General features: G+C 26.1%; 1 protein-coding gene across 2 annotated transcripts; it reads left to right on the top strand.

Annotated features, from left to right (window-relative positions):
- Positions 1 to 218: 218 nt before the first annotated feature.
- Positions 219 to 14,863, top strand: LOC105221684 (galactosylgalactosylxylosylprotein 3-beta-glucuronosyltransferase P). Of its 2 annotated transcripts, XM_011198836.3 has the most exons (6): positions 219 to 632; positions 4,136 to 4,831; positions 13,221 to 13,407; positions 13,791 to 13,948; positions 14,113 to 14,403; positions 14,473 to 14,863. In XM_011198836.3, the coding sequence occupies exons 1-6, from the start codon at positions 486 to 488 to the stop codon at positions 14,584 to 14,586; spliced, it is 1,593 nt and encodes a 530-aa protein (XP_011197138.2). In that variant the 5' UTR covers positions 219 to 485; the 3' UTR covers positions 14,587 to 14,863. The 2 variants fall into 2 exon arrangements, with proteins under 2 accessions (XP_011197138.2, XP_011197147.1); XM_011198845.3 differs by lacking the exon at positions 4,136 to 4,831 and having other exon boundaries at positions 228 to 632.
- Positions 14,864 to 17,073: the final 2,210 nt, after the last annotated feature.

Raw genomic sequence — 17,073 nt, forward strand, 5'->3', positions numbered from 1 at the left:
AAAAAGAACAGAGCTATAAACGAAGATTTATATTAATATAAAAATAATAGAAAAAAAAAGATTTTACTAAAGCATTTTCTAAAGCACAAATTTATTATAAAACATTCAAAATATTAAATTAAAACTAAATTACTAAAAACCAAAAATAATCATATAAAATTGATAATAATAACAAACAATATAATAATAAAAAAATAAAAATAAAAAAATAAAATAAAAATAAAAAAATAAAAATAAAATAAAAATAAAAAATAAAAAATAAAATAAAAAGCAAATTAAAAAATTAAATAATAATATTAAAAAAAACAACAATAATAACAAATGAGTTAAATAATTCAAAATCGTGCACATTGGCAACACTTTAATGCTCACGAGCGCAATCGCATCCACACATATACACAACACTGCAACAACATTTTGACACACATAAACAACAACAACAACAGAATAACAAGTAACCGCTTAGAAAAAAATAAAATACGAAAATGGGCATGTTCAGAGGCGAAAAGATGGCGTTAGCCAAATCATTAAAAATGTTCCTGACCATATTCGTGGCGACCACCTGCATCTACATGGTGCTCTATCAGTATCATTTGTCGCGTGAGCCAATGACGCAGCCAAAATATATTAAGGTAAGTGTACTGTATACATGTACTAATTATGAAGAAAATTTATATTTATATGATTTTTTATTATTCAAAAATAATTTTTAGAATAAATTGAAAAAAAAAATTATAAAAAAAATTATAAAAAAAATAAAAAAAAAATATAAAAAAAATTATATTTTAGAATGGAATATAGTTTTGAATACTATAATAAATAGCTAACACAAGTTGTGCAAGAGTATGCAGTATATAAAAAGTATTTTAATAGAATGAGAAAGCGTAATCTTTAAGGAATTTTTGTAATGAGTAAACGTGTGTTCAAAAAATAACGGGAATTTACGATTTTTGAAAAAAGAAATATTCAGTTCTCCACAATTATATCAACATAATAAAAATTGACAATTGGACTTTCCAAACCCTTGAAATTTTATTAAAAAATTCCCGTTATTTTTTGAACACACATTTAGATTTAATTTAAACAAATCTAAAATTTACAAACATTATTGTGTTGTAATTAAGAAATTAATTGTAAATTATTGAAAATTATGACAAGCATACACGTGTAAGAGATTTCAATCTACAATAATAATTAGACATGCGTATTTCAAAGTGATTTATTTCATATGCACACCGGATGCGAATGATTTTGAACCCGTGTACTGCACCAAATATTCATGAGTTAGTAGGGAAAATGTTCAATTATTTAGTATAGTTAATTAGCAGGTTACAAATTTGCACCTAGATTTGGTTTATATAGTACAGCTAGTTTTTAAAAAAAGGTTAATACATGTGAGTTACTATTTATTGCTAGCGTAACTTGTGAAATAAATATTTTTTCTATCCCAAATAGACACGTTCCTCCTGTATAACAAACCGCCCTTGTACTAATAGCCTACAATTCCTATTATGCATAGTTCCCCTTTAACGTTACATAATTTGATCAATTCCTGATTAAAAAAATTCCTTGGAACCAATATCAACATTTCCATAATCATGCTCATGCATTCTTACACACTTTCATTCAACTCCGCTCCTTACCCTTACCTTGTATACTAGACCTGGCGTTATTTTTTTTTTTTTTTTGGAATTTTGAGTACGAGGATTGGTCAAATATGCGATTCGATGTAATAATTCATGTGGTAAATTTTTAACTCAATCAGAGTGTGCCAACCTGTGCCATAATGAGGTCAAAGTTCAAAATATAGAAAAACACTTGGTTTTTTTACTGTTATCTGTTTATTTATTAAAGAAAAAATAAAATGACGCAATTTTTCCACAATTTGCATTTCAATCATTAATATATGTCTCAAGAATATTAAAAAAGCGAAGTTTTAGTATATGAAGGGAACTTTTGCCTGTAGTTCTCGACAATATGAAGCAAGTATTGTTTATCTTCTTCGCTATGAGTTAAAGACCGGTTAAAATCTGTTATTAGTTTTACTTTCCTCTCAGCAGAATCATTAACAGCAGTGACGTTTTTGAGAATTTGAACACCTTTTAAATATTCTGCATTTTCGCACCAATTTGAGGGATCTAAGTTGAAAAATTTTACGTCTATTTCCAATTGTGAAAAGATATTTCTAGTTCTTTGCGTTACAAAACAACTTAAATCTTTACTTATGAATGCTTTCATTTCTTCAATGCTGGCATTTACATTTTTATGCAGATAAACGCTATTGTGGTCATTGCTTTTAAACTCTTTTTCTAATGCTAATGCTTCAACCATTTGTCTTTTCACATTTACATAAGTCCACATTAGAATCGAAAAAGGCGAGACCAACGGCTTCCTCGGACAGATACCATAAGTGGTTTTTCATTTTATCTAATAAGGCTAGAGATATTTTTGGGTCGTAATAACCGGCAATATTTTTTACCAGCTGCAAATCCAAATTTGGTGCTACGACTGCATTAGTAGTTCGAAACCAATACCAATATTAATGGGGTGCCTAATACTTTTGGCCAAGGCTGTATAAAGACGCACCAGGAAAATACACACATTGCGGAATCCATTCAAATGGCTGGAAGACATTTTAAATTGTTTTTGCAAAGCAAACAATTTTAAGGCACATAGTCATAACTTTGAAGTTGTAGATAATTTCATCTACCTGGGAACCAGCATTAACAGCAATAACAATGTCAGCCTGGAAATCCAACGCAGAATCACTTTTGCCAACAGGTGCTACTATGGACTAAGTAGGCAATTGAAAAGTAAAGTCCTCTCTCGACGAACAAAAACCAAACTCTACAAGTCTCTCATCATTCCCGTCCTACTTTACGGTGCAGAAGCGTGGACGATGTCAACATCCGATGAGACGACACTAGGAGTTTTCGAGAGAAAGGTTTTGTGGAAGATTTATGGTCCCTTAAGAATTGGCAACGGCGAATACCGCAGACGATGGAACGATGAGCTGTATGTGTTATTCGACGACATAGACATAGTCCAGCGAATAAAAAAACAGCGGCTACGCTGGCTAGGTCATGTTGTTCGAATGGATGAAAGTGCTCCAGCTCTGAAAGTATTCGATGCAGTACCCGCTGGCTGAAGCCGAGGAAGAGTGAGACCTCCACTCCGATGGAAGGACCAGGTGGAGAGGGACCTGGCTTCGCTTGGTATAACCAATTGGCGCCAAACTGCCAGAAGAAGGGATACGTGGCGCGCTGTTTTGGACTCGGCTATAACCTCGTAAGCGGTGTCTACGCCAGTCAAGAAGAAGAAGATATCGCTTTTGACATAAACCTGGCATGTGACGTCGCGCCAGGTGCACGAAAGGAAAAGTACGGGATACTGCCACCTAAGAAAATAAACATGAGTTGCAATAGCTCTTTGTAATCATGGCGAATGTGGTCTTTTGCTATATTTTTGATGCAAAATTCTTTATTGGCTTCACATTCTTCTGCATTTATAGCACGTCGCACTTCTTCATCCATGATTCCAATTGAAAGTGTTCCATTCCCGCGAAAAACGTTCAAATATATAATTCGAGTAATTTGTTGTTGTGAACTCAGTGAACGCAATTCCACTCAATTCCAACAACAGTCTTGTGCAGATAATTTGTGTAGTCAGTGGCCCGCCTTAGTTCAATGGAATTTTTACTAATTTACTCTTTTCTAATATTTATAAATTTTCTTATCATTATTGGACATATAGAAAAAATTACTGTGCAAAATATTGAGGAAAAATGAGGTATTTACATTCTATATATAGTAAATAAACAGATAACAGTAAAAAAAGCAAGTGTTTTTCTATATTTTGAACTTTGACCTCATTATGGCACAGGTTGGCACACTCTGATTGAGTTAAAAATTTACCACATGAATTATTACATCGAATCGCATATTTGACCAATCCCCGTACTCAAAATTCCAAAAAAAAAAAAATCTCATATAAGCTGCGCCAGGTCTATTGTATACACACACATAATCTATTCAACTCTTCGCTCATTATGCTTCATCACATTAACATTAACATTACATGCATTCATTCATTCATAGTGTTCCGTTTGTATTCGTTTGTTTCGATCTTTTTGCAGAAGAAAAGTATTTCAGCCGATGCGGATGCTGCTGCTATCGCACGAAAATATAATTCATATTTATGGTCACCGATGTCGCTATTTAGTGCGCGACAACCACAACAACAACAAGACGAACAACAAACACAACTGTTAGCAATCAGCGGTGCGGCGAGGGAACCAACAAAAGCAGCAACAACAGCGAGTGAGTCGGCAGCGGCGGCAATAACAACGCAATTTGCCAGAGAACGCAAATCAACCGAACTAACAGTTCGGGCCGCAGCAGCCGCACAACCGTTATCATCACCATTACAAGCCACAACAAAGCATAATATTTCCACAACAAACTCATCCAAATCATACGCATCAGTCACAACCACAACCACATCTACATCCACATCCAAATCAGCATCATCATCAACATCCAAAGTAGCGTCATCGCGTTTGTTAAACGCCGCCCTCGACGGCGGCGGTGGCAACGCGCGTCAGCATTTGATTGCGCAAAATGTTGCAGCGGTTGACAGTTGGAGCAAGCACTCAACACTACCGGCTACTTTGAATAGCAAAACAAATGCAACAACAACGACAACCGTTCGCACAATACCAACAACGCATTCACATGCAAATGCCGCAAATTCATCGCTGCCGCGTAGCGACGTTGTGACGCGTCCAGCTGCTGATTCGACAATTGTCGTCAATGCCACAAAAGTGTTACCCGTAAATACCGTTTTGTTTTTTTTTTTTGGCTGTCTTGCTTTAACATACCCTTCGCCTCGCTCGCAATATATCTGCACTGTGCACTATTCAAATTGGGCACTTGATTTGATACTTGGCTTGCGCGTAGTTTAAACACTTTGAGTTTGCGTTTTTAGATTTTTATATTTATTTAGCATGTCACTTGGTTGCTTTAGTTTTCCTTTCTAGTTAGTAGTTTTCTGCTTGCATAGTTCGTGGTTGCCCTAATTGATTTACTAATTTACTAATTGATTTATACTCACTCATTCACTTAGATTTGCTAATTGGTAGTAAACTTTCATATCCTAAGCATGCAATTAACATATATGATTTTTTGATTGTCATTGATTTGTTTTAGTAGGTTACGTATACGCACCGTACCACATGCATAGTTGTAAGGCGCATGTATGTAAATTATTTAGAGTTGCTTTATTAATAAAAATCTTTGACAAATTGTATCAACATTTTATCTAAATATTTTAAATTTATTTATGAATTTTTTTTTATTTTTTGTTTAATTTTTTAATGTTTTTTATATTTATTGTTTTTAATTTTTTAATTTTTTATTTTATTATTATTTTTTATTTTATTTTAAATATTTGTTGTAAATGTTTTTAAATATTTTTTTAAATTGCTTTTTATTTATTTTTAAATATTTTGAATTTATTTATGAAAAATTTTAAACTTTAAGTTTTTTCATAATTTCTTTGTTTTAGTTTTTAATTTTTTTCACATTTTTTTAAATAATTCATTTTTTTATATTATTTTTATTTTTTATTTTATTTAAAGTTTTGGTTCGAAATGTTTTAAAATACTTTTTTAAATTCCTTTTTTTTAAATTACTTTAAATTTTTTTATGAAAAATTACAAATTTTTAATTTACATTTTTGTATTAATTTTTATAATGTTTTTTATTTAATTTTTTTTTTATTTCCTTCAAAGTGATTTAATTATTAATTATTTTTTTCATTTTATTTTAATTTTTAGTTGTAAATGTTTTTAAATATTTTTCAAAATTCCCTTTTATTTATTAAAAAATATTTTAAATTTTTTAATGTATTTTATTTTAGTTTTTATTTTTTTTTTTCAAATTCTCTAAATTTTTTCCACATTTTTTTTAAATTCATTTATTTTTATTTTATATTTTGGTTTATAATGTTTTTTTTAATTATTTTTTTAAATTCGTTTTGATTTATTTTTTGATATTTTAAATATATTTGTGAAAATTTTATATGTATAATTAACATTTTTGTATTAATTTTTTTAATGTTTTTTATTTAAATTTATTTTTATTTTCTTCAAATTAATTTAATTATTAATTATTTTTTTCATTTTATTTTAAGTTTTAGTTGTAAATGTTTTTAAATATTTTTCAAAATTCCCTTTTATTTATTAAAAGATATTTTAAATTTTTTTAATGTATTTTATTTTAGTTTTTAATTTTTTTTCAAATTCTCTAAATTTTTTCACATTTTTTTAAATTCATTTATTTTTATTTTATGTTTTGGTTTATAATGTTTTTTTAAGTATTTTTTTAAATTCGTTTTGATTTATTTTTTGATATTTTAAATTTATTTGTGAAAATTTTATATTTATAATTAACATTTTTGTATTAAATTTTACTTAATGTTTTTTATTTATTATTTTTTATTTTCTTCAAATTTTTTTTATTTATTTATTTTTAAACTTTTTTAATGTATTTATTTTTCCTTTTTTGTTTTTAGTTTTGGTTTGAAATGTCTTAAAATATTTTTTTAAATTCCTTTTTATTGATTTTTAAATACTTTAAATTTATTTATGAAAAATTATATATTTTTAATTTACATTTTCGTATTAATTTTTATAATGTTTTTTATTTAAATTTTTTTTTATTTCCTTCAAATTAATTTAATTATTAATAATTCTTTTCATTTTATTTTATGTTTTAGTTGTAAATGTTTTTAAATATTTTTCAAAATTCCCTTTTATTTATTAAAAAATATTTTAATTTTTTTTAATGTATTTTATTTTAGTTTTTAATTTTTTTTCAAATTCTCTAAATTTTTTCACATTTTTTTAAATTCATTTATTTTTATTTTATATTTTGGTTTATAATGTTTTTTTTAATATTTTTTTAAATTCCTTTTGATTTATTTTTTGATATTTTAAATTTATTTGTGAAAATTTTATAGTTATAATTAACATTTTTGTATTAAATTTCACTTAATGTTTTTTATTTATTATTTTTTATTTTCTTTAAATTAATTTAATTATTAATTGTTTTTTTCATTTTATTTTAAGTTTTAGTTGTAAATGTTTTTAAGTATTTTTCTAAATTCCCTTTTATTTATTAAAAAACATTTTAAATTTTTTAATGTCTTTTATTTAAGTTTTTAATTTTTTTTTCAAATTTTTAAAATTTTTTACATTTTTTTAAATTCATTTATTTTTATTTTATGTTTTGGTTTATAATGTTTTTTTTTAAATATTTTTTTAAATTCGTTTTGATTTATTTTAAAATATTTTAAATTTATTTGTGAAAATTTTATATTTATAATTAACATTTTTGTATTAAATTTTACTTAATGTTTTTTATTTATTATTTTTTATTTTCTTCAAATTTTTTTTATTTATTTATTTTTAAACTTTTTTAATGTATTTATTTTTCCTTTTTTGTTTTTAGTTTTGGTTTGAAATGTCTTAAAATATTTTTTTAAATTCCTTTTTATTGATTTTTAAATACTTTAAATTTATTTATGAAAAATTATATATTTTTAATTTACATTTTCGTATTCATTTTTATAATGTTTTTTATTTAAATTTTTTTTTATTTCCTTCAAATTAATTTAATTATTAATAATTCTTTTCATTTTATTTTATGTTTTAGTTGTAAATGTTTTTAAATATTTTTCAAAATTCCCTTTTATTTATTAAAAAATATTTTAATTTTTTTTAATGTATTTTATTTTAGTTTTTAATTTTTTTTCAAATTCTCTAAATTTTTTCACATTTTTTTAAATTCATTTATTTTTATTTTATATTTTGGTTTATAATGTTTTTTTTAATATTTTTTTAAATTCCTTTTGATTTATTTTTTGATATTTTAAATTTATTTGTGAAAATTTTATAGTTATAATTAACATTTTTGTATTAAATTTCACTTAATGTTTTTTATTTATTATTTTTTATTTTCTTTAAATTAATTTAATTATTAATTATTTTTTTCATTTTATTTTAAGTTTTAGTTGTAAATGTTTTTAAGTATTTTTCTAAATTCCCTTTTATTTATTAAAAAACATTTTAAATTTTTTAATGTCTTTTATTTAAGTTTTTAATTTTTTTTTCAAATTTTTAAAATTTTTTACATTTTTTTAAATTCATTTATTTTTATTTTATGTTTTGGTTTATAATGTTTTTTTTTAAATATTTTTTTAAATTCGTTTTGATTTATTTTAAAATATTTTAAATTTATTTGTGAAAATTTTATATTTATAATTAACATTTTTGTATTAAATTTTACTTAATGTTTTTTATTTATTATTTTTTATTTTCTTCAAATTTTTTTTATTTATTTATTTTTAAACTTTTTTAATGTATTTATTTTTCCTTTTTTGTTTTTAGTTTTGGTTTGAAATGTCTTAAAATATTTTTTTAAATTCCTTTTTATTGATTTTTAAATACTTTAAATTTATTTATGAAAAATTATATATTTTTAATTTACATTTTCGTATTCATTTTTATAATGTTTTTTATTTAAATTTTTTTTTATTTCCTTCAAATTAATTTAATTATTAATAATTCTTTTCATTTTATTTTATGTTTTAGTTGTAAATGTTTTTAAATATTTTTCAAAATTCCCTTTTATTTATTAAAAAATATTTTAATTTTTTTTAATGTATTTTATTTTAGTTTTTAATTTTTTTTCAAATTCTCTAAATTTTTTCACATTTTTTTAAATTCATTTATTTTTATTTTATATTTTGGTTTATAATGTTTTTTTTAATATTTTTTTAAATTCCTTTTGATTTATTTTTTGATATTTTAAATTTATTTGTGAAAATTTTATAGTTATAATTAACATTTTTGTATTAAATTTCACTTAATGTTTTTTATTTATTATTTTTTATTTTCTTTAAATTAATTTAATTATTAATTATTTTTTTCATTTTATTTTAAGTTTTAGTTGTAAATGTTTTTAAGTATTTTTCTAAATTCCCTTTTATTTATTAAAAAACATTTTAAATTTTTTAATGTCTTTTATTTAAGTTTTTAATTTTTTTTTCAAATTTTTAAAATTTTTTACATTTTTTTAAATTCATTTATTTTTATTTTATGTTTTGGTTTATAATGTTTTTTTTTTTAAATATTTTTTTAAATTCGTTTTGATTTATTTTAAAATATTTTAAATTTATTTGTGAAAATTTTATATTTATAATTAACATTTTTGTATTAAATGTTTTTTATTTATTATTTTTTATTTTCTTCAATTTTTTTTTTATTTATTTATTTTTAAACTTTTTAAAGTATTAATTTTTTCTTTTTATTTTTAGTTTTGGTTTACAATTTTTTTTTAAATATTTTTTTTAATTTCTTTTCATTTATTTTAAAATATTTTTAATTTATTTATGAAACATTTTATATTTTTAATTAATATTTTTTTATTAATTTTTTTAATGTTTTTTATTTTATTTTTTTTAATGTATTTATTTTTTTATTTTATTTTTATTTTTAGTTTTGGTTTAAAATGTTTTTAAATTGTTTTTTTTTTTTAATTCCTATTTATTGTTAGATTAAATATTTTTTTAATTTATTTATTGTTCTAAATTTTTTTTCAGTTTTATTTTATTTTTGTTAAATTTTTTTAATAATTATATGTGATTTATGAGAAAAAAATATTTTTAAATAATTTTATTAGCTAAAAAGGCTTTATTTTTGAAGAATTTAACATAATGGCTCAGATTCAAAAACAATTTTCAATCATAGTGTCCTTGACATATGAGAAATTACACAGAAATAATTATTTAAAATTAATTAAAATTATTACAACAATTAATTATAAAGTTGTATTAAAAAATTTTAAAATTAAACAAAAAATTAATTTTTACCCTTACTCCGCTAGATAAAAATTCACAAAAAATAGTAATATTTGCACTCCTCTTACATAAAGCACAAAATATCTGCATAAATATCTAAAAATTAGGTCAAGTATGGCATACAGTCTATGAGGCACACGAAAATTCTGTGCTAATACTCTTACACAGTCTACTTTATTTACTAAAGTGCAAAATTGCTGACGAATGTCACTGTCATAATTTACTAAACCTTAACACATAAAGCCCCAAATGAAAGAGCGAAATTGCAAAGCTTTGAGGGCATTTGGGGTAGCCATAACTACGCAGCGACTTGGCAGTTACCAGAATAGACAAAAGCGTTTTGCAATTGCATTCAAATGCATTCGAATGCATGCAAATGAGTGTCTCTGTCTCTGTATGTGTGCATTGACTTTGATTGCCGACTCTATGTAATGAACTGTGACAGGCAGGCAGGCAGGCAGTTAAGCATAAAGAATGATTTATATTTGTACGTGTGTAATTTCCAATTTGCATGCGCCTAATTTGAAAATTGCTTCTGTGCAATTGCACACATTGTTGGTGTATGTATGCAAATATGTGCTTAGCGCTGCTGACAACGAATTGCATGTGCATTGTGCACAATAATCGTTTATTGAATTAGCATAACACAAATAATTATAATAATAGTAGTAATTGGGGATGCAAAGTAAATACTATTGAAAAATGTGGCTATGTAAATGCTAACATGTTCGATTTTGCGAATTTTATTAGTTTTATTGTTGTAGCAAATTTCACTAATAACTGATTTATTTTGACAAGCTAAATTGCTACTTTATTATCGAAATTGTAATTTTGATATTTAAATTTTTCAATTCAAACTCAAAATTGGCGTATATATGGAGTTTTATAAAACCCTTTCCTCCCACTTGGGAGCTTGCCATTGTACTTAATGTGCTCATTTCTGTTTTCACCCCTAGTAAAGCCATGAAATTGTTCTTTTCACTCTTTGAAAAGCTCTGGAATGGGCAACCATTTCCTCTGGCAATGATTTAGAAATGCAAAATTGGCATTTTTGCAATTATTTGAGATATAATCCTAGAGTCGAGCAGAAAATAGAATTTTCTATTCATAGAAAATTGAAAAAAAATAAAAGAAAATCCATATTTTTGCCTTGAGAAACAAATCTCTTTTAGTTTGGGTACTAACACTTGAGATTTTCCGTATGAACTGAAAGGAGTGTTTAGAGGTAGTCAGAGACACGAAAAAAAAGAGAATTTTCGGTAAATGTCCTCAAGAAATTTTTTTCTAGATTTTCGGGGAAAAAAATCAACAGTTGAAAAAAATTTTTTGAAAAAAAGCTTCGATCAAGCCCTGGATTATTATGTATTCTAAAAGCTGTAGAAATTTTATTAAAATCTACTGAGCGGTTTTCGAGTTACAGTTGTCACCAGTTAAAAAAACATAGTTTTGAGAGAAACGAATTTCCGGGGCGCTCTTTGTTATTTGTCGAATAATTCGAAAAGTAATTATCGGATCAATCAAATTTTCAGAGAATATTTTTAAGATATTACACTTGAAGAAAATTAAAAAAAAATTTTTTTTTTGAATCCTGACTACCCCTAACCCCTTAAATGAATATTTCAAATGAGTACTTATAGTTTTTACTAAAAAAAGTTGTATATTTCAAATATTACGAATTCTCTTTCTCTCAAAGTCCTCAATACAACAATATTCTTCAATTTTTTTAATAAAATAAATGTGTTAATCTCAAGAAGCGACTTAAAAATTCTACATCTGTTAACACAAAAATTTTTCAAAAATATTCAATGAGCCTACTAGCTTAAAAATAAATATAAATGAGTAAACTATTCTTAATTGCAAATAGTAACTTTATTCGTTTAATTATGTTTACCAAATAAAACTAAAAACCGGCAGTTTCTAAGCTTTAAATCATATCTAAGCCCTTTTTGTTTCTATCTATATTTCCGTCTGTTCCAATATTTAAACTATAAACTATAACTAAACAAATATGGTTATTTTTCTGCAACAGTTGTTCTAACAAAAAAAAAATTCGTTTCATACTGTGAAGAATATTTGTTTACATTTTCTAGGTTTTCCGTTCTTCTTCCTCTGAAGAAATTGTTCGAAAATCGAAAGAAAAAGAATACTCAAAATTACGGGATTGAGAGATACAGAGCAATCATTGGTTGTAAAGTTATCCATTAGGTCTCCAGCTTTTATATTATCCGATTCTATGGAGAATAAATGCTTTTATTAACTAATAAATGCAATAATAATGCTATATTATTCTGAAACCGCATACGAGGTTGTTTATTTAACTGAAAATACAATTTATGAAAGAGATTTCATTGAGACCATGACCCGATTCCACAATAAGGACAACATACTCACTATTTAATTGTCTCTATATTATCATGTCTACAAGATGGGACTGACAGATAGCGAAGAATGCAGGAATGCAAGAGCAAGGTACCAGAGAAACAATGGAACATCTCTTGTATGCTTGTCCTGCAGTGCATGGGGGCTTCACTGTACGATAATCTGGAAGAGATATCGTTTTTGAAACTACAAACCCTTTTGAAATTCGTGTCAAGCGCAGGGATACTAAAGGATGATTATTTCTCATTGACTACGTGCACCTGATATCGCAAAGAACCAAAATCGGTCTAAACTAAAATACTTCGAATTCTGATGAAAAAATCAGTTTGAGAACATTTGTGTATTATTTTTGTTATATTTATATGCTTAACTTCATTCTGAGTATATTTTATAACTAAATTAAAAATAGTATTATAATATAAAACATATTACTTCTTTGGGATATTTGTACAGTGTTTGCAGCGATCAACTTGTAGAAACCCCAATAGATATAAATAAATTAAAATATATTTCTGGTAGACTGTAATTAATATTTATTTCAAATTTAATATTTTTAATTTATTTTTTTAATTTTAATTAGTCTTTAGTTAGTATTTTACTGCACTTCTATTTGTAATTAAACTTACTTTCAACAACTTACTTTAATTGCGGCTTTTGCTTACTTAGTGCAGCCCAACTAATTTGCATAACGCTCAATCAAAATTTGCCACACAACTTATAAATAAATACAACTGACTAACCAGCCTAACAGCCAATTGGCGGCGCAGTATATTTTACATAACCACCAGCTACACAAACAATTTACTAGCTTATCTAAAAATATTTCTTTGAATACTTATCAATGCATATGAAATATGAAAAACACTTAAGTTGAATTTTTTATTTGACTTTTCTTTTGCTTTTTTTTACGATTTAAATAGCCACCACTGTATATTATTACGCCGACTTACCGGCGCGCCGAACAATTGGCGGAATTGACACGACTCGGCTACACACTGAAGCATGTGGAGAATTTGCTGTGGCTCGTCATTGAGGATGCGAATCAAACATCGCCGCTGGTGATACACACACTCAATCGCATTGGTGTGCCTTATGAATACTTTTTGGGTGAGTCTTATATTTTCACGCCATATAGTATACATTTAGTAAGTGCAAATTTTGCAGTATATAGTTCTTATGCTATATTCAATTATTATCATTCCTTTTTTCTTCTGTTTGCACTTGAATTCCTTGCATTAGTATTATCACGGTCAGAAGGCCATCTAACTGAGAATATTGTGCCAAATGCCTAGCTAGTGGCATACTTTCAGTATCTCTATAAAGAATTCGTTTCATCATTCCCTTTTGTTGCTATTTTTCTCCCTTACTCAACTGATTTGAAGTTTATTGCTCACAATTTGATTACTCACAATTTTATTGCTTTCAACATCACTTTCTTTTAATATTTTCTGACAAGTTTTTTCTTATGCATTTTCTTCTACTTAACGCAGCGCCCATGCCGATGGAGTACAAAAATACGAAAAAGGCTAAACCACGTGGCGTCTCGAATCGAAATCGTGGTCTGGATTATTTACGCGCCAATGCGACTGATGGTGTCTTCTATTTTGCAGATGATGACAACACTTACGACATCTCCATTTTTGAGCAGGTAAGTAATGAGATATTTCAAAATAATAGTATAATACCGTCATGTTGCAATTGTTGCCTACCTTTGGGCTCTCAATGTAACGTAGCATACTTTTAGACTGATATGATATTTTTTCAATTTTTGTTTGCATTTCTTTCTAAATTCTCTTCCCAAACTCTACACAGATGCGCTACACAAAAAAGGTTTCAATGTGGCCTGTTGGTCTGGTCACAAAATTTGGCGTGAGTACACCCATCATACGTGATGGCAAGATAACAGGTTTCTATGATGGTTGGATCGGCGGACGTAAGTTCCCCGTCGATATGGCCGGCTTCGCGGTGAGTGTGAAATTTTTGCATGAACGACCCAAAGCAAAAATGCCCTTCAAGGCGGGCTATGAAGAGGATGGCTTTCTAAAGAGCTTGGCGCCACTGAATACGACAGAAATCGAACTGTTGGCGTCCAATTGCACAGAGGTACCAAACACACATAAATATATATTATTTTAAGAAATTTTATTGAATTTTTTATTTTATCTTTTGCAGATTTTAACATGGCACACGCAAACGAAGAAGAACTCAAATGCGGCGGCTTTAAATATGACATTACATGGTGATACGAATTTAGTGACATTAAATCGATTTTTAATACGCACGTAAAATGTATGAATTTGTACAAAATGGGAGCTGCATGCTTTGGCAATGCTAAAAAGGCATTACACTAAGTTGTGGCGGAAATCCTAAAGCAAAGCTTGATTTAAGAAATGCAAGCGTTCTAAATTTCAGTTCGCAAATTTTCTGAAAATGATTTTATTTTTATTTTTGAAAACGGTATTTAGACTGTGTCGCGTTTTGTCTACTATATTTATAACTACCGATTTAAGTTCTATTTATGAAAGTGTGATTTTAATGAAAAGTGTGAGCACAAAAGGCATACCATCTGTATAATATTATATAATTAGTTAGGCGCTTACTATTTGTACAGTCATTTTTTTCACCTAATACTATTTTTACCAAAGCATATTAAGTCATAGATTATTTGATAAGTTGATGCATAAGAAAAATAATGAAAATTTTTAAAATATAATATTATATATATTATAGTTCTAAGTAAAACAGTGAAATGTCATATGTATAAGTGCTTTATTTAATATACATATGTACATTTAATATAGTTTATATTTAGTTTATAATAGTATATATATTTTATTTTAAGTGATAATTCTTATCTATAGCCCCGTTTAAATATTAATATTTTGCTATAATAGTTTTAGTTACTCTCAGTTATTGTATACGAACGTTTGATTTACGCCTAGTTTTGTAAGATACTCAGTAAAAAACTTTTCTATAAGCTCAAATTCGATAATATTTGTATCATAAATTAGTAATGTATATACGCTTTCCTGAAAAGCTTTTGTGAAAACAAAATTTGTATATTATATTCCATCGAAAGTAAGAACTTTATTTTAGACTCTAAAACATTGTATTCTATAGAAAATATGTATACCTCTCAAGAAAAAGAAAAGAAAAATGATAATAATAAATTCATATTGATACAATTTTAAACTATTATTTTATTTTAATTTCTACAAAATTCGTTTTTTTTTTTCTAAAAAATATCAGTATTTCGAATTGTAAAAGCTAGATTTTTTTTTAATTTTAATCTTATGGCATGCAATTAAGGGCCCATACCAGTGTAATCCATGAAAAATTAGGCTATTTTTGTGAATTTTTTTAAAAGAAAGTACTCGATCGAATATTTTGAAGTTTTTTGAACATAATGAGGTATATTTTCAGGTATGTTTTAAGATTTTTTTTTCACAAAAATATTGAAAAATAATGGAGTAATATGCTGCCTTTGGAGGTGCCAAACAACAAAGTTCCCCAACTGCTGACATGATTCCGGTCGAATGAGTAGCTTAAACAAAAAAATTTCAAGAAGGTTATTAAAGTTGAAAGTATTTCCTATACAATGACCTACGAATATTTAAAAATATCAAAAAGTAACGAAATGGCGTAGTTCTGAAAAATGTAGCTTTTTAGCTAAAAAAGTGTTCGTTTTTTTAATGCCAAATTGACAATTTTCAACAAATTAAAAAGATCGTAGGTCATTGTGTGGTAAATGTATTCAAGAATACTCAGTTTCAATTTGAAACTCGATCGGTCAATTTCTCGTTGAGTTATGTTGGCAGCAATTTTGAGAAATATCGTTTTAAGAAAAACGCGTTTAAAGTTTCGACTATAGTGGCTTATATCTGCGAGCGATCGCTCTTCCAAAAAATATTCAAGATACAACCTTATCGCTTTCACAGGATATTTTTGAAAGTATAAACTACCGAATAAGCAAAAAATAAAAAAATCGATTTTTTGAAAACGTCACACTGGTATAGCCCCTTAAATGATCAAAAATTTGAACAACTGCAATTATTTTTTTGTAATAATAAAAAATATCGAATATTATTTAGAAGTTATTGCAACACAGAATATCCCTTCAATTTGCTCAATAAATCAATATGAGTTTTAACCATCACGTTTAAGTGTCTCTTCTCTTGTTATCTCTTGCTATCTCTTGATCATAAAATACTATAAAGCAAAAGTTCAACGAAGTGTGAGGAAAGACGTCTACATCATAAGTATAACAAAAGCCAACAAAATTATTTGGTTATTACACTAAAGCTTTTAATGAATTGCTAGCAATATATTGTATGCAGCGTTCAATAGTTAGCCGTGCTGGTTGAGTAAAATATTTATTGGCTATAATAAAACACAAATTATTAAAATGTGACTTCAAATTATATTAAAAAGTATGAACAAAATAATAAATTTTAATTCAAAAATACAAACAAAAACCTGCTAAGCAAATGAGTGTGTGTGTGTGTGCTGATAAACAAATAAATTAACGCACATTAAATAGCTAGCTATGTAATAAATATGTATTAAATGCATTGTGTGTAAACTAAGGAACTTTTGTAAAAGAGACTATAGTTTTTATACTCTCGCAACAAAAGTTGCTAAAGAGAGTATTATAGTTTTGTTCGCCTAACAGTTGTTTGTAAGTCATAAAACTAAACGAGTTAGATATAGGGTTATATATATCAAAATGATCAGGGTGACGAGACGAGTCAAAATCCGAATGTCTGTCTGTCC

The sequence above is a fragment of the Zeugodacus cucurbitae genome, chromosome 4, assembly GCF_028554725.1.
Source record: "Zeugodacus cucurbitae isolate PBARC_wt_2022May chromosome 4, idZeuCucr1.2, whole genome shotgun sequence".
Taxonomy (NCBI): Eukaryota; Metazoa; Arthropoda; class Insecta; order Diptera; family Tephritidae; genus Zeugodacus; species Zeugodacus cucurbitae.